Source organism: Aythya fuligula, chromosome 2 (assembly GCF_009819795.1).
Source record: "Aythya fuligula isolate bAytFul2 chromosome 2, bAytFul2.pri, whole genome shotgun sequence".
NCBI lineage: Eukaryota > Metazoa > Chordata > Aves > Anseriformes > Anatidae > Aythya > Aythya fuligula.
In genome coordinates this window covers 106,010,151-106,029,947 of record NC_045560.1, presented here as the reverse complement: position 1 = coordinate 106,029,947, position 19,797 = coordinate 106,010,151, and the positions used below count along the sequence as shown (strand labels likewise).

Sequence of the window (19,797 nt, the reverse complement as noted above, 5' to 3'; positions counted from 1 at the left end):
TCGACCTTTCTGGGCAGGAGTAGGGTGCCTTGGTGCTCAGAACCCGGAGACCTGAATTTGAAGAGAAAACATGACAATATTCATCCCAAAAGATCTTTGTGCAGACCCTACCTGTCCTGTAACATCGTGGCTTGGCTTTACTGCAGTGTACGAGGCCGGGATGTGGCAAGCCAGGCAATTTGGGACCGCATTTCAGCAGTGGGAGCTGGCTCTGCAGAATCTGTGTCACTTCCTCCTGCTTGCTAGCTGCTCTAGTCCAAGATACGTGGTTGCCAGAGGCAACCCCGGCATTAATCTCGTGGTGGCTGCACAGGAGGATTGCTGGAAGAGAGATGCAGCGCATTTGTGTTTTTTGGAGCTCTAGAGTTTCTGCGATGTGATGAGGCAGGTGGCTGTCCTTCCTTCCTAAGGCTGCCGTAAGTCAAAAAGACAGGAGAGATCTTGGCGTGGGTTTTCACTGTGCCTTTCAAAACAGTGGGAATTATCTGGCACTTCCACGGCTTTTCTTCTAGAAAGATGCTGGAGTTGGTGTCTCGGCTCGATGCTGCTAAACAGATTTCTGAACTCCCAGTCCCCTTTAAAACAGCTCTGCCTCTCTGGAGTTGTTAGATTGGAATCACAGGTTTAAAAAGCAATGATCTCTTGTCGATGCACATCACCGTTACATCGATATATATACATCACAGCTAATTCAGTGTACCTTGAGGATTTTAATGGTTAAATTACCACAGCTTCTGGAAACCCTCGTTGCAGATCCAAAAGTCCATGGCCTTCAGTTGTACAAATCTAAGATTAAAAAAAGATAGTTTCCAATGGAAATTGGGCAAAAGACAGTAGATGAGTACTCACAAGGTGTTTTTGTGTGCTGGGGGCAGTTATGTGAGTTTGTTACAGGTTTAAGTGCTTAAATAAAACCAACCCAGGTTTAGACTGGGTGTCACAAGTGGCGAGTGAGATACTTTTTTGTGTGTAATAATATGGTAATGTACCTGTGTTTCCTGAGATGAAGTTGGCGTGCTCTTGTCCATCTCAGTGCATGCCCCCAATGTCTGTACCTACCTCCTACCTTAGCCTCTGTGTTCTTTTCTACAGCTTCTTCAGATGTAGTCTGTGTGGTATGGCCCAGTGTTTCTCACTCCTGTTTTTTTCTTGCCCCACTCTTCTAGTTTTTCTCAAGGAAATTTGATGATTTAAGATTTTGTGCTCAGGCTGTAGGTGCCAGCTAGACTTTTATTTCCCCACTCTTTCAAGGGTAGGGGGGTCACGTATGTCTGTGTGAATGGGAACTTCAGAATCCCTTTCTGCTCTTGCATGCTTTTTTTTTTTTTTTTTTTTTTTAAGGATATGTCATTCTAATTTAGAACATGCTTCTCCTCACAATGCTTATCATTTTCTTTTCTTCCCTGATTTCCTGTCCTTGTGTCAGAAAAGTCTATGCCTGCCTACCCGTGCTCAAGATCAGTGCTGTCACTGAACTACCAGAACAGCTGGGCACTGCCGGACCAGTGCCATTCAGTCTTATTTTCCTTTTGTTGTCCCTCTGTACACCAGTTTGTTAGGAGCTATTTATTAATTCTGATGGTTTTGAGTCTGGAGAGGTTTTGTGCAGCCTGTCACCTTTCAAGCTTTTGGAAAACAGGTGAAAGGTAAGGCTGCCAAAAGGGTGCCCAAGGCTTTGAGAAAAGGTCTCAGTCCACTCTGGAAGAAGTGTCTGATGCTGAAAAACCTTCCTGAGATGAAGGCTGCTTTTTGGGAAGTGCTGGGGAAATGCAGAGGAGGTCATTACATGTCTGTACCTGGAGAACAAAAGCAGGCTTTTTTTCATCCGTGGTGTTAGAACTGCCAGGAAGTATTAGAATAATCCTAACAATGCTTTGACTCCTATCTTGCCTTTATTATGCAGGCTCTGAGAAGGAAGGCGTGAGGGGGCCTTTCATGTCTTGGAACATCTTTTATTTTTTTTATAAGTTTAAACAAGTTGATCTCGAGTTCCTAAATTCTCTGCTTCTGTGTCTCGAGATAAGCTATTTGAGTAGTAGACCTCCTCCACTTGGTGACTGTGTCTTTCAAAATGAGCCTCTGAACTGAGCCTTTTTTTCTTAGACCTGATTTTTTCTTGTAGCAGTGGTTGAGGAGATTGCACAGCAGAGCACCTCAGGTTGTCTAGAGTTGCAATTATAGACAAACAAAAACAAAAGGGGAAAAAAAAAGACTGAAAGCCCAATTCAGGGTTTCCTATGCTGCTGGGCACTGCAGAGGCACTGCCTAGGTGGCTCTAAGTAAAATACCGGGAATTAAGTTATTAAAAATGTTTGTATGGCTCAAAAAATAAGCGTTCAGTCTTTTTTCTGAGTGTATCAGCAGCCTCAGAGGGTTATTCAGATACCTGATTTTAGTTCAGCTTCTGGTGTGGGTTATGGGAGTTATTTTTAGGTTGAACTCTCTAAGTAAATGCAACTGGATCCTGCAAGAGCCGACAAGGGACAAGTGGCAGGAAACTTTGAAGTAGTTTTGTAAATCTTCCTCATGGGACCTGTGCCAAGTTTCAGTGGATTAAAAGGCTGATTACCTTCCTCTACCGTATAAAGCCAGATTAGAAATGACATTTTCAGACAAGTAGTACCAGTTCCTATTTTCTCACCAATGAAGTCTTGTCGAATTTAAACTGGCTCACATGTGTCTTCACCTCCACCTGACTATTCTTGTTCTCAGTAATCCCAGTTTGTCCTCTATCGATTTGTATTTCATTGTTTCAAGTCAAGGCTGTGTTCAGCACTCTCTCAACATCAAGGATTCGGGCTGAAAGAGGGTTACAGAAATCAAGACATTGCTCAGATAGTGAGCCCTCTAGTGTAATAACATGCTAGTGATAGTGCCGTTGGCTTCAGAGGAGTCCTGGAGACATTATTCCACAGAAGTCCCAGAAGAGACCTGACTTTCTGACTTCCTTTATCTTACGCAGTTGGTGGATTCCTACCTTCCTGCTCAGGTCGTGTATGTTTTCAACCCTGTATAATCTAAAGTTTGCTCTCTTTCTTTTTTAAATGGAAAAGTAGTTGTTGCTATTCCAATAATGGTGAAAAGCATTTTGTAGTAATTTGATTTGTAATGTCTAAAGAAAAATAGGCTTCTTTAAAATTCATGTACACATGAAGTATTATTGAATTAACTTCATGTTCATATGCAGTTCCATTTTCTAAGTTCATTCTTATAGAGCCTGTGTGTTCTGGCTTTCAGATGACATAAAGGAGATTAACATAGCTGAGAACGCTGTGAACCTTTTTTGCTGTTACCGTATGATATCACTTGGAGGTGATCTCTTCTGGAAGAAGAGCTTTTACAGCTTGACATTGAAATTAAGCCTCTGTCGTCCAATCCAGCCCTAGAGTCAGTTTCTATCTTGATGGTTTAACATAGGCACAGTTTAGAGAATATACTGCATTAGATAGGTGAATATGGCAACTGAAGTTTCTTTTTGGTGGATGAGTTGGAATATATACATAAACAGAGTATCATCTTCTCTGCCTGTTTTGAATTTAAAAGATGAGGGTGATGTTTCTGTCAAGGCTGTAGGACCTCAAAGCCCAACATAAGCTGAAATCTCAAGAGCAGTTCATATATTTCATTATCACAGTGTTTCCTTTCTGTAATAAACACTTGAAAGAATTCCAAAGTACATATTGCTTCTATTCCTAGAGAAAAATCCAGCAAGATTTACTTGCACATATGATCATTACCCACTGGTTACGTGCAGTGTTAGGAAAGCTTTGGTAAAATTAGCATAATGACGTCTGTGTTTAAGTCGTAAAAATGCCTCTCTCTTTATATGTATATATGAACTCCTTGCGCCAGCAGCTTGAATATGTCATACTACTTACTTGTTCATTGCGTTAATGTATATTGTTATAACTAAGGTGATGGAATATGCTTTGCACGTAACGGTATATGTGCTTAACAGATGTATGATTTAACCTGCCTGTTGCCATTAAATTATATTTTAAGAGTAATTTGTACTGTATAAACAGGCTTGTCTTCCAGAGATACACGAATATTTACAACAAAAATGACTTTTTTTTTTTTCCAGGTCCCTTTACAGACGTAGTAACTACAAATCTTAAGCTACGAAATCCATCAGATAGAAAAGTATGCTTCAAAGTGAAGACCACAGCGCCTCGTCGATACTGTGTGAGGCCAAACAGTGGAATTATTGACCCAGGATCATCTGTAATTGTTTCAGGTAAAAGCAGATATACATCGTTGTAGGTTATATGTTTTAAAGCATGAAAAACCTCTGTACAAAAATATTTGTTTGTCGTTTATCATGTTTACCTGCAGCTATTGCTGTGTTAAAGAGGAAGGAAGGTTGGAAATGGGCAGTGACATTAACAGTACCTTCAGACAACTGTATTCATGTTCCCATTGTGAAGTGGGACATTGCTTGGCTGCTCTGATGTGTTTAAAGTTCAACATTTGACAGTTCATTGCGTTTAAAAAAAAAAAATCCATCCACAACCGTGGAATAGTTGTTTGCAATAGTACAGGTCCCTATTGTCTGAACTCTATTGTGTCATAACTCGTCGTAATAGAAGAGTTATGAGTGTGTTAAGTAATATGTGCTAAGTGGAAATCCATCAATTCTTTTAAGGAAATTTTCTGTTATATTAGATAGAGCTTTTGTAGCCCTTAGGTTTGACAAATCTATCACGTTTCACTCTAGAGACACTTCTTAATCTGTTTTTGGGATGTGGATTAAAAAAGGATCTTTAATGCTCAACAGTGTGAGCCTTGAAGCCACACAATATTTCCACCCCCCGTGAAACTCCGTCTAGGTTTGGCTTACATACTTCATTCTGACAATCAACAGAATTTTGAGAGCTGGATATATAATAATCTAATCCTATACTGGACAGTACTGTGGCAAAAAGACCAGATGTCAGGAATGATGGGAGTAGACATTCTCAAGAAAGTGGGAAAAGAGTAGGTATTGTTCTTCTGACTTGGTAAATTATTTTGGTAGATTGTTCTCCCAATCTTTTTGAGTTAAGAATCATCTGAATAAGGGAATTCTCAAACCTATGACTGTAAGAGGAGAGAAACTCTTACTTTTCTGTGGAACCATCATATTTCCCAACATGGATGTAGTCTCATAGGTTGTAGAGATCAAGGGTGACACAGCCATAAGCTTCTAAGCCTAGAAAGCTGATGATTCTCATAGTAGCCCTGAAAAGCTATAGCAAAGCAAAGGGAAACAAGGAGCAATCTTCAGAGCTTTTCATATTCATACCCTTAAGCCCTCTGGGAAGTTTAAAAGAATTTGAAGAACTAGCTTTAGGTGATATGTTCAAAAGCTGCAAGAAATAACTCAGGAAAACTTCAAAGTTGATGGATTAAAACCTTAGAGTAACTTTCCTTTTAGGAGAGACACCAGTTTTCTAATCCAATATGATCTGTAGAATGTGACCTTTTAAAACTCCAGTATTGCTTGCCAGGGACAGTTCAGAGTCTTGTGGACAAAAGATCATTTTATTGAGATAATTGTTTAGAGATTCCTGTAATCAAAAGCTTAGCTTATTTTCCTTTTCAACATTGACTCACAGACATTTGTGTTAACTATGTATTAGAGTATCAAAGCTGGGTGATTTTCCACTTTGCATCCACAGTGGCTCTTTGTTAGTGTTTTTTCTGTGTTAATGGAATCTCATGCGGTTTTTCAGCTACAGAGACTCCAAGATGTAGATGTGTCATTACAGATGCTTTTCAGAATTTAAGTTTTCTTCCCCAAATTGTTGGTTTTGGGCATATAATTCCTTTTGAATTACTTGGTAAGCCAAGTACGCAGATACTTTTTCTATTGACCCACTTTGTTATCTCTTGTATCTCTCTACTGAATGTTTTCAGTGCTGACTCATTGTTCATATCATTAAAAATAGATTTCTCTCACATTGTTGTGCAGAGGGAAATCAATGTAGGATACCATGGCTGAAACTCTGTTCAGAACTGAATGTTGACAGTGTTAGCTGCCTCTAGTCCAGATAATGCATCAGATAATTCAGGGTCAAGGGAGTTTTAAAGTACATTATTGGAGATGTGATTTAATAGACATTTTAAGGAAGTCCACAGACATTTTGTATATCATCCTATTGTGAAACAGAAGGTACTATTTTTTAACCACATTATATATTTTTTTCAAAAATACGGATTTGGTAGAACCTCTTTTTTACTGTTGATTTGGATGTCTTTCCCTTCACCTTGGTGACCTAAATTAACTATTTATTTCTGTGTCATCTATATTAATTGTTTGCTGGTGGTTTTTCTTTCCAGACTATAGAATGTTATTTTTCTTTCTTTGCAACTGTTACTGTTACGTGTTACTGTTCTTCCTTCTGAGTTTCAGACCCATTTAAGATCGTTTTTGTGGAGATCAAGCCCTTCTGTGTAGAAAACTTAGGCTTACTAACAAGAGTCTTGCTTTCATACCTGTTTGCAATACTCTTAGAATTGATAATGTCGACAGCTCGTGGGTTCTGAGAATATGCTGAAAACAGTGGCTTCATATATTCATGGAGTTTGCCATGATTACTTAAAGCCTAACATAGCTTGAATGTCTCTTTGAATTCATTGATCTTTTTCTCTGCTGCTTTTCAATTCAATCAAATTTTCAGCTGTTACCTAGTAGTCAAAGAACACCAAGTTATTTAACTAGTTACCCAAGGATTCTGCCAGCACAGGAGGAAGATCTCAGATGATGGAAAGCTGGTTCTGCTGTCTTTCAAGCTATTCCATCTGTTCTCTTGGCGTAGGGAAACTAAAGTACTGCATTCTTTCTGTGGTCTGTTGGTGGAACAATTCTTAGAGATAAATTGCTGTAGCATCCATGTTTGGAAGAAGCCTTTAGTTAGATCATTTATATTCTGGACCTAAGTGAGGCCAACGATTAAAGAAACCTGACTTCAAAGCCTTTGCAAGTGGGATCGTTTGAAAGCATGTTAAATACTGCAGTTCCTATATGGGCTTTATTTGTGGAATGTATCTGATTCAGATTGCTAGATAGAATGCTAGATTATTTAATTATCATTTGATTATACCGTATGCAGCATTAGAGGAGGAAAAACATTGGATAACTATTCTGCAGCAAACATCTGCAACATGTAACTAGTATATAAGCTCTAAAATTAGGTTGCAGTATAATTAAATTTCGTAGTAACTTTTTCATAAGTACCGGTGAATTTGGAGAGGCCAAGTTAATCATTTTGATACTGTACTTACCAGTTTATAAGCTAATGCAGTTCAGTTCTATTGTGAAGAACTTGCACTGTGTGAAAGCGGGGATGTTGAGCTATACATCCAGTGAAGATGCCGAATTGAGGAAAATAAAACTGAATTGTTGGACATTGTAAAAAATATTGAAGTCTACAGACGGAACTTTTTTAGAATTACATGGGAAACTCATTCAGAGTGTACAGTGTGTTTTCCTAGCTAAATAAATATTTCTGCTTTAGTTTCTTCATTGCTGTAAAATAGGTGGCTGTACAGATTCCTGGTGATAGGACTCCATAAATGTAATTCACATTTTTAATCTTTATCTGAAATTGCTTAAGTTTCTCTTTTCTTTTTATATAATGATGCTCTAAAGTGGAATCCACTTCCTGTGGGAGACAAGTCAAATAATTTATCTCTACAGTTTACTCTGAGTCCTTGTTCTCTGGTAGAGTTGCAAGTGTGTACACGTGTGTATGCGTGTATATAACTTCTGTTATCCGGGACTCCCATCAGGAGTGAGTCAACTAATTGTCTCCAGGATGAAATGAGAGCAAGGAGGCTAAAGTGACGGTTTGTTTTACGGTCTATTCCATGGAAGTAGGATGGAGGTAGACTCTGCTGGTTATGTATCCTTCTGTCTATTTCAGTTAGTCCTCCAGCACTACTATTATCAACCCTTGAGTATTCAGGTATTTCTGCAAATCCTTATACTATGCCCCTGCTTTACTCTCCTGGACAGTATTATGGATGTCCTCTTTTCAGTCACTTCAAACTAAAGAAATCACACACAAAATAATGATACTAGAATGAGCTGACAACCACTGTGGGCTGTTTTTTAAACAGCAACAACAACAAACACCTCAATCTCCTGATGGCTTTATACAGTTTGGATGGATGAAGGTGCTGTGCTTCTGTAATTGAAGTGTTCTTTTAAAAATATTGTAGTGTTGTAGTAGTAATGGAGATAATGAGAACTGTTACTGATGTAATTCATTTTTCCAATTTATGTACACTTCAAAATAGTAACTTTGAAAACATGAGTTCAGCTTGACCAGTTGAATTATCAAAATTGGAAAGCTAAGAGTGCAGTAAAAAGACTTCTCATTCAGAAACTGTCTTGTCACAAAAGTACCCTCTACTGCTTGCATATTCTAGTTCTGGTACTTGTAGCACAAACTATATTGTGTCAGAAGCGTCTGGTTTCATTCAGGAAGTTTTTTAAAATCTGCATTAGAGTATGTTGAAGGCTGACAGTGCGGGGATAAAACGCATCAGATAAAATACAAAGAGGGTATTATGTATTTAATTTTAATGTGTCACTTAAAACTGCTTTTACATCAAACATGATTTTGAATCCCATCCCTCTTTGTCCACTCATAAAATGTAGTGGAGGACCAAAACCTGCTGTAGAATTCAAATCCATAGCTGGATTTTGGAGTGCTTTTGGGCAAACATTAGCTGTTGGGCTGGACTTAAGTTTAACAATGTCAAAACCTGAATAAAATATGTTACGTAGTTATTCCGTAAGTAATCACTATAAATCTTACAAGAGCTGAATTTGAAAGTGTTCTAATGATGCATTATTAAAGCCCTAGGCAGCTTTACCTCCTGTAGTAATTGTGGTTTGAGTTAAGTATTTTAGTAGTCTTGCTCCCAGCTTAGATTAATACGATTTAGTCAGTTGAGCTTGCCCTACTGGTGGTCTGTCTAATGTAAGTTTTTTTTTTTTTTTTTTTCCTTTCCCCCGAGTAAATGTCACAATGTATACCATCGTTCTTCTATGTTTGCATTTACTTAATCACAAAATTTATCTATTCCACAGAAGAGTCAGGATATGTTTGTTCTCACTTGTATATTAAATGTCTTCTAGTTATAGTAATTGCAGAAGTAATTTTTTAAGCTATTCTAGACTCTGAAAAACTTAAGGTTTTTAATGGTTGTACACCGTAGCAAGTAATGAAAGGAAACATCTTACATCTGCACTATTTTCAACATTGCCTTCATGTTTTAACTTTCAGTGTCTGTTCACTGAGAAACGAACCGAAAGCATATGGCATGTTTATTACAGTGATTAGCTGGAGGATCACGGATTTCTTTTTTATTCTTTTGTATAGTAATGCTGCAACCTTTTGACTATGACCCAAATGAGAAGAGTAAACACAAGTTTATGGTACAAACGATCTACGCACCATCAAATATTTCAGATATGGAGGCAGTGGTAAGTAAAACAGGGGTAGAATAACTGTTGTAGTTTGCATTTGCTTATTTATTTAAAAATTTAGTCTTAAGTGAATCACGTTTTTTAAATTATTTTTTTGGAGAAACGTCTTCCGTAAGTGATTCAGGGTTTTTAATATTAAATACAAGCTCAGTTCTTGGAACCTGTCTAGTTACTGATTGAATAGAAGTAGTACTATATCAAAGCTAAAGTCACGTCAGTGCTAAAGCATGGTCATGTTGTATGTGATAAGCAGTTTATTGGAACTGAAGAAACAGGTTTTATATGAGGGAATCCAGTATATGGAAGCAGCAAGCCTGAAGTTGTATGAAATAGACACATTAGGTCTAAAAAGTTGAATAGTATCCTAAGAAATTGAAACATTTGCAAGACTACACTGTCTCTCTATGAGATACCAAGTGGCTAAACACAGCACAAACGATAGATTTTATTTTTTAATAGAACAGGTTGTAGGTTCAATTCTTGGGTTGGACTGGTCTGACAAAAGATCCAGGAAGAAGAGAATTAAGTTTGTGCATTGTAGTTCAGAAATAAGGACACCTTTCTCTGACATTACAAGGAAGAGAAGTCTTCAGTCAGAACATGCCCTTCAGGGTATACGTGGGTTCCTATTAGCATTTTTATTAGGGTCCAGGGGTATGATGCAGGGCTTCTGTCTCTAGAAACTGTTCTAAGGACCCCCAAGTTCATATGGTTAATCATGTGGTTCAGTGTTCACTCAAGGTAGAGGAGGGCAAACAAAACTTTTTATCCATATTTTATAAATTACTGAAATTCACTAGACCTCCGACAGCTTAGGCTCTCTTCCCTTACATGTGAAGGCAAAGTTATTATGGCATCTCTTTCCACTGGAAACGGAAAAATTTTTGTTAAGCTTTTGAGATGTGTAGCTACAAAGATAACATCTCTCTTGTTGGTCTGGTTTACTTAATATGTGCTGGTAGCTCTTGGTTATGTGTGGTAAGTGAAGCGTAACTATTTGGGGAGGATATAAAAATCCACTTTAGAAATACCTTGAAAATAACAGCTTTCTTGGTTGTTAAAAGTATAGAATACTGAGAAACAAATCTTGCAGAAAATCAGTAATTGTAGTTACAAGTTACTGCACAATTATAGCCACTGGAGGAAAAAAAAATAAAAAGGAATTTACTCTGGAGTTAAGTATAGAATCAATAAATGTGTCTTTCATTCTTTTGTTTAAAATTGATGCTTCTGAAATAGGACATGAGAACATTTACCAAGCAGCGGTATGGCTTTGTTCTTAGGCCAACTCAGGTGGTACTTTTTTTTTCCTGATTGTGTTAAGGAAACCACTCTGCTGTCCCACCTGTTGTGCCCTACAAACTTCTGGATCCATCCTGGCATTCAGTTCACTCGATTCCATTTCCAGACTTAAGTTAAACCATCTCTGCCTCTCGTTACTTACAGAGTAATCTAAAGTGGACAGAACTGTTGTTCTGTCTGAAAGTTGAAAGTTGCAAGTCTGAAAATTGCAGCTAGGGCAAGAACAGCATTCAGCTTTGTAGGGCTATAGGGAAGTTCTAAGAACAAGGTTTTGAACTATTTGTATCTTTGCACGACTGGCTCATTAAGTAACTATATTAATTGTTTTAGTGGAAAGAAGCAAAGCCCGATGAGCTAATGGACTCCAAATTGAGATGTGTGTTTGAAATGCCCAACGAAAATGATAAACTGGTAAGTAAGAAAAGAGTAAGAAACTGTCATACACTGACTTATGATCTTACAGAAATTTGTTTTGAACTTTTTAAAATCTATTTGATTTGATGGTTAAGTGGATGTTTAGAGTTTAAACTTGGTTAAATGGATGGGAGAGGTGTTTGGTATATAACTTCTCAGGCACGTGTTTTCACGGGGCCCTGATATTCACATGAAAACATTGTGTAATGGCTGCCTCTTGTAGCCATTCATATGTGCTATGCTATCAGTTCATGCAGCTGAGCTCCCTACTTCTAGCACATGGCAAAGGTACATGCTTAGAATTTGTACCTCTAGGTTTGCCTTCCCTGTCTTTCTGCCTTTTACGGAAACTAGTTTTAGGTACAGGTTATCTAGAAGGCTGAAGTAAGTTGAGGTAAGTCTAAACTCTGGTGTCTGAGAATCAGCTGAGATGAATCTTCAAGTAGAAGGCAGATTTAAACATTTGACAAAATTATTTTTAATACACAGTTTTTATTTACTGCTTCTACTACTAGTTTGGAGATTATGGAGAGAAACAACTCCAAATTACACTGTTGTCGATATGCATAATGCTGTATGGGGTGATTTATATTTTAGTTCAGTATGAATACTGATATGCAGTATGCATGGCTTCTGTGTTGCAGCACAAACAAGTCAGCGTTGTCCTTTACCTTATAATTGCCATGCTAGCTTCATTTCAAATAGTTTGAACCATTGCCAAAAAATATTGTCCTTTCATTATTCATATTACTGATTTGCTTTAGCATTATAATGCTGTCAGATAAAAGCAGAGTCTTCAGTACCACATACAGGGAAAAGCAAATTGGATCATTTGCTTTTTAAAGTATGAAGTGCTTTTCAGTTTTAAAAATTCTCTTTCTAATTCAGCTGAATGAGAAAAGGAAGTACTGATTAGAAATTAATACATGCGCTGGGAATCCTAAATGCATCTTTTAAGGTAGTGGTACAGACAGGTAATCGGACCAAAAAATTAAAAAATCCCATTAGCTCTTTCATGCTTCTGACTTCAAACAAAATCAATTCCATTTGTGTAGGAGATGACAATTTCATTGTATATGGACTGAAGATGTCTGTTTTTATGCTGCCTGGTGTTTGGAATAATAGTTAACTGTCTGTTGTCCTGAAGCTTTGTGGAATATGGCTGAAATTCTTACACGTTACACATTTTACCCTCATTCTTCTGATTACTGAATCTTAATACTGTACATTCTTCCTTATTTACCTTTTATTTTTTTTTGGTGCTGCTTTTAGCATTGTGAATTAGAGTGCTAATGCAGGATGTCTATAAACAACCTTATTCAATTTGTGGCTTTGGCTTTTCTGTTTTAACTGTGCAGTCTGTAAGGTGTGTTGGGTGGAAGTACCATGAATCCATGCATGTAAAATCTCATAATTTGTATGCATAAAGGATCTTCATGAAGTCTGCTGGCTGGCTAATAGTTGTCTTTGCAACCATTCTTCTAATACAGTTTTTGGAGTGTAATGTGAGGGTAATATGGTCAGTATAATGGTCTTTTTTTTTGGTAAAGATTAATTTGAGATGCAGGCTTTTATTCAGCTGTAAGCTGCCTGTGTATGTGAAATGCTAAAACTGTAAATTTTAAGCATTAATTATCAAGGTACTTAGCTGGCTACCTTCTGTGTTTCTTACCCTCTTACTAAATTACATTCTAGATGTAAGAAAATCACACTTGCTTTTAGTTTTACAATAAATGTGAGAGAAATGTAATGCGTTCTTACAGAGCTAACTCCTTTTATATTTTTCTTTAATGCATTTATAGTGTTGACTGTACCTAATCTTTATATTTTTCTGAGTAGCAGCATGGGGTTGCAAAACCTAATGCTTAAGGAGTTGATTTAGTCACTCAGTTAAGTCTTGCAATGAGAAATGTGCCAAGACCTGAGGGCAAGGCTCACATACCACCTCAGGATGCAAGTACTTCAGTCAGCAACCTCTTTCTTCAGATGCCTACGAGTCATAGCCAGAAGATAGACATGAAGGAACCAGTCACTGAGGTCAGGCAGCAAAGGAGGTTTGCTCCAGGGAGATAAGTCTTAGGTCTCTATTGATGTTTCAGTACTACTAAAGGAGTTCAGTTTAGCTAGTGAGCCAGAGAAGAAAGCGATACATCTTTCTCTGTTTACTCATGATACAAGTATGCTGGTCTTTCTAAATCTAGTTAGGATTACCTGTGTAGAATAGCACGATTTGGCATTTTGCATTGCAAAAGGTGTAAAATGAAAGTAGATGCTGTAGCCCGAATAATTGCTGTTTGTATAGGAACTAAAGAGAATCTTGGAAATCAGATTTTTTTTAAAGTTGTTTTGTTTGTACATAGATATGTTACTTTTTAATAGGTTTTCTGTTATATTCAGAGTGGGCTGCTCCACATGCAGTGCAGTGGTGCTCTAAGTGATGTAGCTGTATAGCCAATCAAGTAAAAATAGAGAAGCTTGAATGTACTGCCATGGGAATGGTGGTTTTTTTTTGTGAATGGTAACCTGAGCTATACAGTTGAATCCATTCAATTGTTACTGACTACTGAAGATCACTGTCTGCCTTGAGCAGAGCAGTGGGAACTATATTTTTATGTTTATTTATGGCTTTCTGGCAGCTTTTTGTGCTACTCTTTACTTGTGTCCAAAATTAGTATTGCGTATTGCAGAGATGCTCTGAAACTTTGATCCCATGTTTGCACAAAACTTGAATTTCTCTCTAGTAAGAGGCTCTCAAAATGCAAAATATCTCAGCCATACATTATGTTAGTTGTAATACAACCTGTTTTCTTTCTACTTTGTTCTGCTTCTTACTATTGCAGCTTTAATTGTTTCCTTTTTGAATAAGATAGGTCCTTCCAACTGGACTAATTCTTCAAGCATCATGTAGGCCAACTGCTTGAGCACTTAGGACTAACCAAAAGTTAAAGCATATTACTGAGGGCATTGTCCACATGGCTCTTGATCACTGACAGGCACAGGGCATCAACCACGTTGATAACAAGCCTGTGTCAGTGTTTGACCACCTTCACAGTAAAGAAGTTTTTCCCAGTGTGTAATCTGAACCTCAGTGCAGCTTTGTGCTGTTCCTGCATGTCCTTTTCTGCTTATTTTTTTTCTGTCAAGTTCAAATGCTGCGTGATGTATCCTACGCCATCTTTTGCATGCTTACTGGGTCGGTGTGAAGCAGCTGAAGTATATGTTTTTGTCCCAGTGGCATTTAGTACCAGATGTAAAAAGTTCAGTCTCGTCTTGCTTTCCAATACTTGTGCTAACTGGAATTGAACCAGTAAAAGAAGTCTTTTATTCAGATCATTTTAAGTATAAACTCAATAGAACTATATTAATAGCTGGGTTGTTCCAATTTTAAGCTGTGGGTAATTTTTCTCTAGATAAGTAAAATTCTCAAGTCGTTCTTAATATTTGTAGAATGATATAGATGCAAGCAAACCCGCTCCAGTACAGAATGCATCTAAGCAGGATGGACCGATGCCAAAACCACATAGTGTTTCACTAAACGATACTGAAACAAGGAAGCTAGTGGAGGAGTGCAAACGACTTCAAGCAGAGGTTATGAAGCTGTCGGAAGAAAATCGGCACCTGAGAGTAAGTTCTGCTTCCATGTTTGCATTGAAGTGGCTTCGCTCTTCTTGAGTGAAAAGTCTGGCTTGTGATTAGGCTTAGAAATGCGTGTTTCAGAAGGTAGCTGCAATTGTTGGGATGTCAAGATTGATTCGCAATGTAATTTTACTGTCCTGTTCACTGTGTATTTTATACTTCTCAGTCGTTGGGTCTTTGGGATTGTCATGGATGAGATACGGAAGCTACACCATTTTCTTCAAAGAAATGCAGTAAATATAGGCCCATTGAAGGTGGTTTTAAGTTAACTTTCTGTATCTCTTAATTTAGATTTAATAATGAGTTTTAAATAAAAGCATATTATTATTCATTCTTAAGAATGAGTAAATGAGATCCAAAATGGTAACTCTGTTGCACATTGTTAGTGAACAAGGACAATTGGTTGGCCAGAGGAGGTAAGCAAACAATACTTTCTAGTACCTTTATGGAAAGGTGCCCTTTCAATAATCTGTAACTAATTGATAAGTGGTTCTTACGTGACTATTCTGTCTGTTTGCTTTTGGGTATCTAAAAAATTCATTGGCAGCAGTAGCCTTTTAAAGGACTCATAAATAATGATGTTTCTACACCTGTAACTCTGCTGATATGGGACTATTTGGAAAAATAAGACAAAGAGAAGATGATTCTCCTTAACAATAAGGAATTACTGCTGTTTAATTCTTACATAGTAAGCAAAAGATGGATTCTTCAGTGTGACTAGCAAGAATTTCAGAATCTTAAGCAAAGCACTGGATTGCCTATCCTTATTCAAAATGTTCTGGTTTGCTGTGTTCAGATCCTGGCTTTTGGTATGATGTAATATTATTTTTCAAATTATTTTCTTTATAGAAATGTTCACCAGTAGATTTGGCTTTTGAGTTAGGTTTTATGTAATTGTAAAGAAGATGTCTTCATAATTTTCTTCCATTTGTGTTTTTGTTTTTCTCCCCCTTTCAGGATGAAGGCTTGAGGCTCAGAAAGGTAGCACACTCGGATAAATCTGGATCACCCACAGCTTTGGCTCTCAGAGATAATGGCTCTAATTCTCTTCCATCACTTCTTGTTGTAATTGCAGCCATTTTCATTGGATTCTTTCTAGGGAAATTCATCTTGTAGAAAGAATGAGTGAGAGAAGCATGCATGCAAAATGCAGCTTCTTTTTTTTTTTTTTCTTGGCCAGAAAAAAAAGATTTGTTTACCTACCACTTCATTGGTAGTATGGCCCAAGTGACCATTTTTGTGTACAGCATCATAACAGGCTTTGCCTTTAATGATCTCGCACGGTTAGAAAACACAATCTAAAAAGACAAACTGTTCGGCTACTGGACAAAATTGTACATTAAGTCATCAATAGCAAGTGTCAGTTGCACAGTCAGTCCTTTATGAAAATTCATAAATAAAGAATTGTTCTTTCTTTCTGTGGTTTTAATAAGAGTTCAAAAATTGTTCAGAGTCTTGTAAATGTTATTTTAATAATCCTTAAAAATTTTATCTGTTGCTGTTACCTCTTGAAAAAATGATTTATTAGATTGCTAATCCCACTCATTCAGGAATATGACAAGAGGTATTCTGGGGGAAATGGTGCCTCTTACTGTGTAAATTTTCTCCTTACATTACTTTGCTAATATCATGGCAGAATTTCTTTCTTATCCCTCATGAGGCATTGTTGAGAGTTCTTCATCCTTACAATCCTGTCCCATAATATTTAACATTACAAAAGAAATAAAATTGTTAACAGATTTTCTGCTGGGTAGCCTGTTTGTGTGTGTCGTACTTTTAGAAGGGATTCCTAACAAGTTCATTGTTCATGGCAATTTGCTGCTTGTAACAAATGGCTATTTTGAAGTTTATTTGCATAAGTCTCTGGCTTAGACTGTTGTTATTGAAGCTTGGAGGAAAAAAAAAAAAAAAGGGGGTTCCATTCTGTTTGTTTAAAAAAAATGAACTGTTTTCTGGCTGCTTTCAGCTATAGAGGGGATAATTGTCAAACTCGTTTTGGGACAGAATAATTTGGATATCCAGCAGGTACAAATACCAGACTTGAATGTTTTCGATATATTAAGAATTAGCTTGCATTGTGCGGAAGTGTAATAATCAACCTTTTGTTCCATCGTTGGATCTTTTGGGTGTCTTCCAAGAGTCAACATTTTTCTCCTTTGATTTCCATAAAGGTACTTAATTCACATATACCAAATTATGGTTTGTAGTTCCATTTTAGCCGATGCTCAAAAAGTGATTTGGATGATTGAGACACCCATAATGAATTCCATGATGTGGAAGAGTTGATATTTGCTGAGTGAGTCTTAGTTGCTCACGTGTTGAAAATGAAAGTCATTTTTATGCAACTCTTGGCAGACCTACCTGTGTTAACCATATATATAGCTAAGTTTCAATGAATGCGTTTTTGGGGGTCTAAAATGCTTCCCTGCACTTAATCTCACGTCTTGCCTCATCTCTGAATATCATAAAAACAAACAGTAGTAATGGAACAAAATATTATCTGTACTTTTGACTAAGCTTAATCCAATACAGGGAATTACTTGTAAACTGAAAAATTATGGAAGGGATATACTCCTGTAAGCGAAATTGTGTATGCTTTTGGACAGCTTGACTTGATGTGGTGCAGCTAAGTGTGTTAGACCTTGGTATATGCACACGTTGTGTAGATGAGAAAAATGTTCTAGAGAAGATGTACATTATCTTGGTTGCCTTTGATTTCTAGTGATTTTTTTTAAAGAAAACTATAATTACATCATGTTCTGTTATTGTTCTCTGTGATAAACTTTTTATAAAATTTTGCATATGTGCAAGGAAGATGAAGAAAATACAAAAAACTGCTTATTTTCACTTAAGCATGCGAGCACAGGTGTTTCCAATTACTTGTTCTAGTGTCTGCATTCAAGTTGCCTTCCATCCCAGTGACTGGAAACGTTCTGTTAAGGTCTTGATTATTTTGGTTCCGCTGGTTCAGAATGGTGTAATTCTCCCAATTTTTTCTCGAACAGAACATTAATGCATCAAACTTCCATAGCCTGTTCCAAAGTGATTACGTGGAAAATAATGAAGGCAATAAGTGTGCAGGATGTAGTTTGCTTGAGACAGAGCAGTTAATCCTGCACTGAAGGAAAAAAAATCCCCTGGAAGATCTTAAAATGTTTACAGCATATTGTACAGAGGCTTTCAAGGGTAGCTAGCACTTTCAGGACTTGAAGATAGAAAAAGGAGTAATTGCTCAATGTGGCCGACTCAGGTTTTGATGTCTGGCCGCAGTGAAAAGGAAAAAAATCAGATAAAATTGGATTGAAATAAATTCTCTCCATAAATACTGAATGGGTGGTTGTAAAAATTGGTCATGGTTTGAGTGATGTCTTCAAAGTGAAAGTGTGCAGCAGTGTGCTTACTAATGGTATAAGGAGACTGTCTTGGTTTCCAGTAATCCCTTCATAGCTGTATATAAAATGTAATGCTACAACTTTTTTGCTCTCAGGAGTCACTTTGGATGAGATCAACTGTATTCAGTGAATTATGTAATATGGATTAAATTGTTTGTCTTTGTTCCTGAAATGGTTAGAACTTCTTGCTTTGTCTGCCTGCTTACTTGTGTATGTAAGCATGGGGAAATATAGCCTCCGCTGCTCCTAGTGATAAGATCAGATGGCAATGCCCATGAAGTCATGTGAGGCTACATGTGTAACTTCAGTTAAATATGCATCACAAGTCCCATTTCGCTTTCTCAAAAGGACAAGATGGAACAAGTATACAGTATCAAAGCATTACTTTAAAAGTTTTTCTGAATATATCACTTCACAAAAGGGTGGTGTGATGGTTCAGGTGAAAAAAAAAAAAGCCTTGTTAAATAGAAAATATAGCTTCTGTAGTAATTCTGGACACCAAATTTAACCCACATTTAAAAATCCATATATGTATATGAAGTTCATTTTAAAAAGTTATTTGCATCAACGCACAATTTATTTGTGCCGTTCTACTCATTCTTGAAAAGCTGTTGACAAACTGTTGTCCAGGCTTGCATGTCTCTGCTGCTATGATTGAAACCGATTTATATATGAGAAGCAACCAAACACTAGCTTGAAAGTTCATTATCCTCTCGGGAGGAGAAGGGGTGGAGGGAGGAGGTGGAAGATGACATCTTGCCAAAGGGGGAAAAGACAAAGTCAATAAGTAAAGCTTATTTTTCAGGCCTTCCTCAAAGATATTAAAAGCTGAAGTGTTAATAAACCATTGAAAATGTAGTAGTGTCCTTTTTTTTTAAATTTTGAAACTTCTCCCGAATATTTACGTTCTGTAGACTTTAGGATGCTGAATAGGTGTATCTAGGTCCCTGAAGGTGGTGTAACTGCCCTGCTGCTTGGTACTGCTAGTAAGTAGCAGGGAGCTGGCTTGGATGAAGATTTGCTGCTGGAAAGAAGAGCAGGTGATTGAATCCACCCAGCACTGGGGATGCTGATGACCTGTCACATTTACAATAATCATTTCAAAGAGTTTTTCTTTTCCAGTCTGGAGTCCCAAACGTTTTTGGTTGAACAGACTTTCCAGGGCAAACTCTGGCAAAAGATGGAATGAGACCTCTGTGTTACAGAGCAGCCCTGATAAACACTAATATTAAAATGTCCTGCTCTTCGTGTTTACAGGTGGGATAAACTTCTGCACTTTGCCTTTTTAGCCATGTTTCTGTGAACGTTGTACTTCACTGCTTTGCTTTCTGTGCTGGTTCCTGGTGAGTGCCTGTACGGGGCCGTGTGCTGGAAGCTCCTTGGTAGCACAGATGGCTGCTGCCCCCAGAGACTGGCAGCGTTACTCTGGTGGCATGCTTAAATGTTGGCCGAGATGGGGTGTTCAGTACAGAAGTCTGTCTTTTCAAGGGATTGGGCTCCTGTTGGAAGGGTTGAAACTAATGACAAACGAGACTGATCTCTTTCTTTCCTGTCTGAACTTCTTTTCCAGGG

General features: G+C 37.5%; 1 protein-coding gene across 1 annotated transcript in view; it reads left to right on the top strand.

Annotated features, from left to right (window-relative positions):
• The window catches only part of VAPA (VAMP associated protein A), a 30,790-nt gene extending 12,103 nt beyond the window's left edge, over positions 1 to 18,687 (top strand). Inside the window, exons 2-6 of the mRNA XM_032181443.1 lie at positions 4,085 to 4,237; positions 9,375 to 9,478; positions 11,114 to 11,194; positions 14,645 to 14,821; positions 15,791 to 18,687. Of these exons, the coding sequence (XP_032037334.1) occupies positions 4,085 to 4,237; positions 9,375 to 9,478; positions 11,114 to 11,194; positions 14,645 to 14,821; positions 15,791 to 15,949 (674 nt within the window). The 3' untranslated portion in view covers positions 15,950 to 18,687. The remainder of the gene's footprint in view (positions 1 to 4,084; positions 4,238 to 9,374; positions 9,479 to 11,113; positions 11,195 to 14,644; positions 14,822 to 15,790) is intronic.
• Positions 18,688 to 19,797: the final 1,110 nt, after the last annotated feature.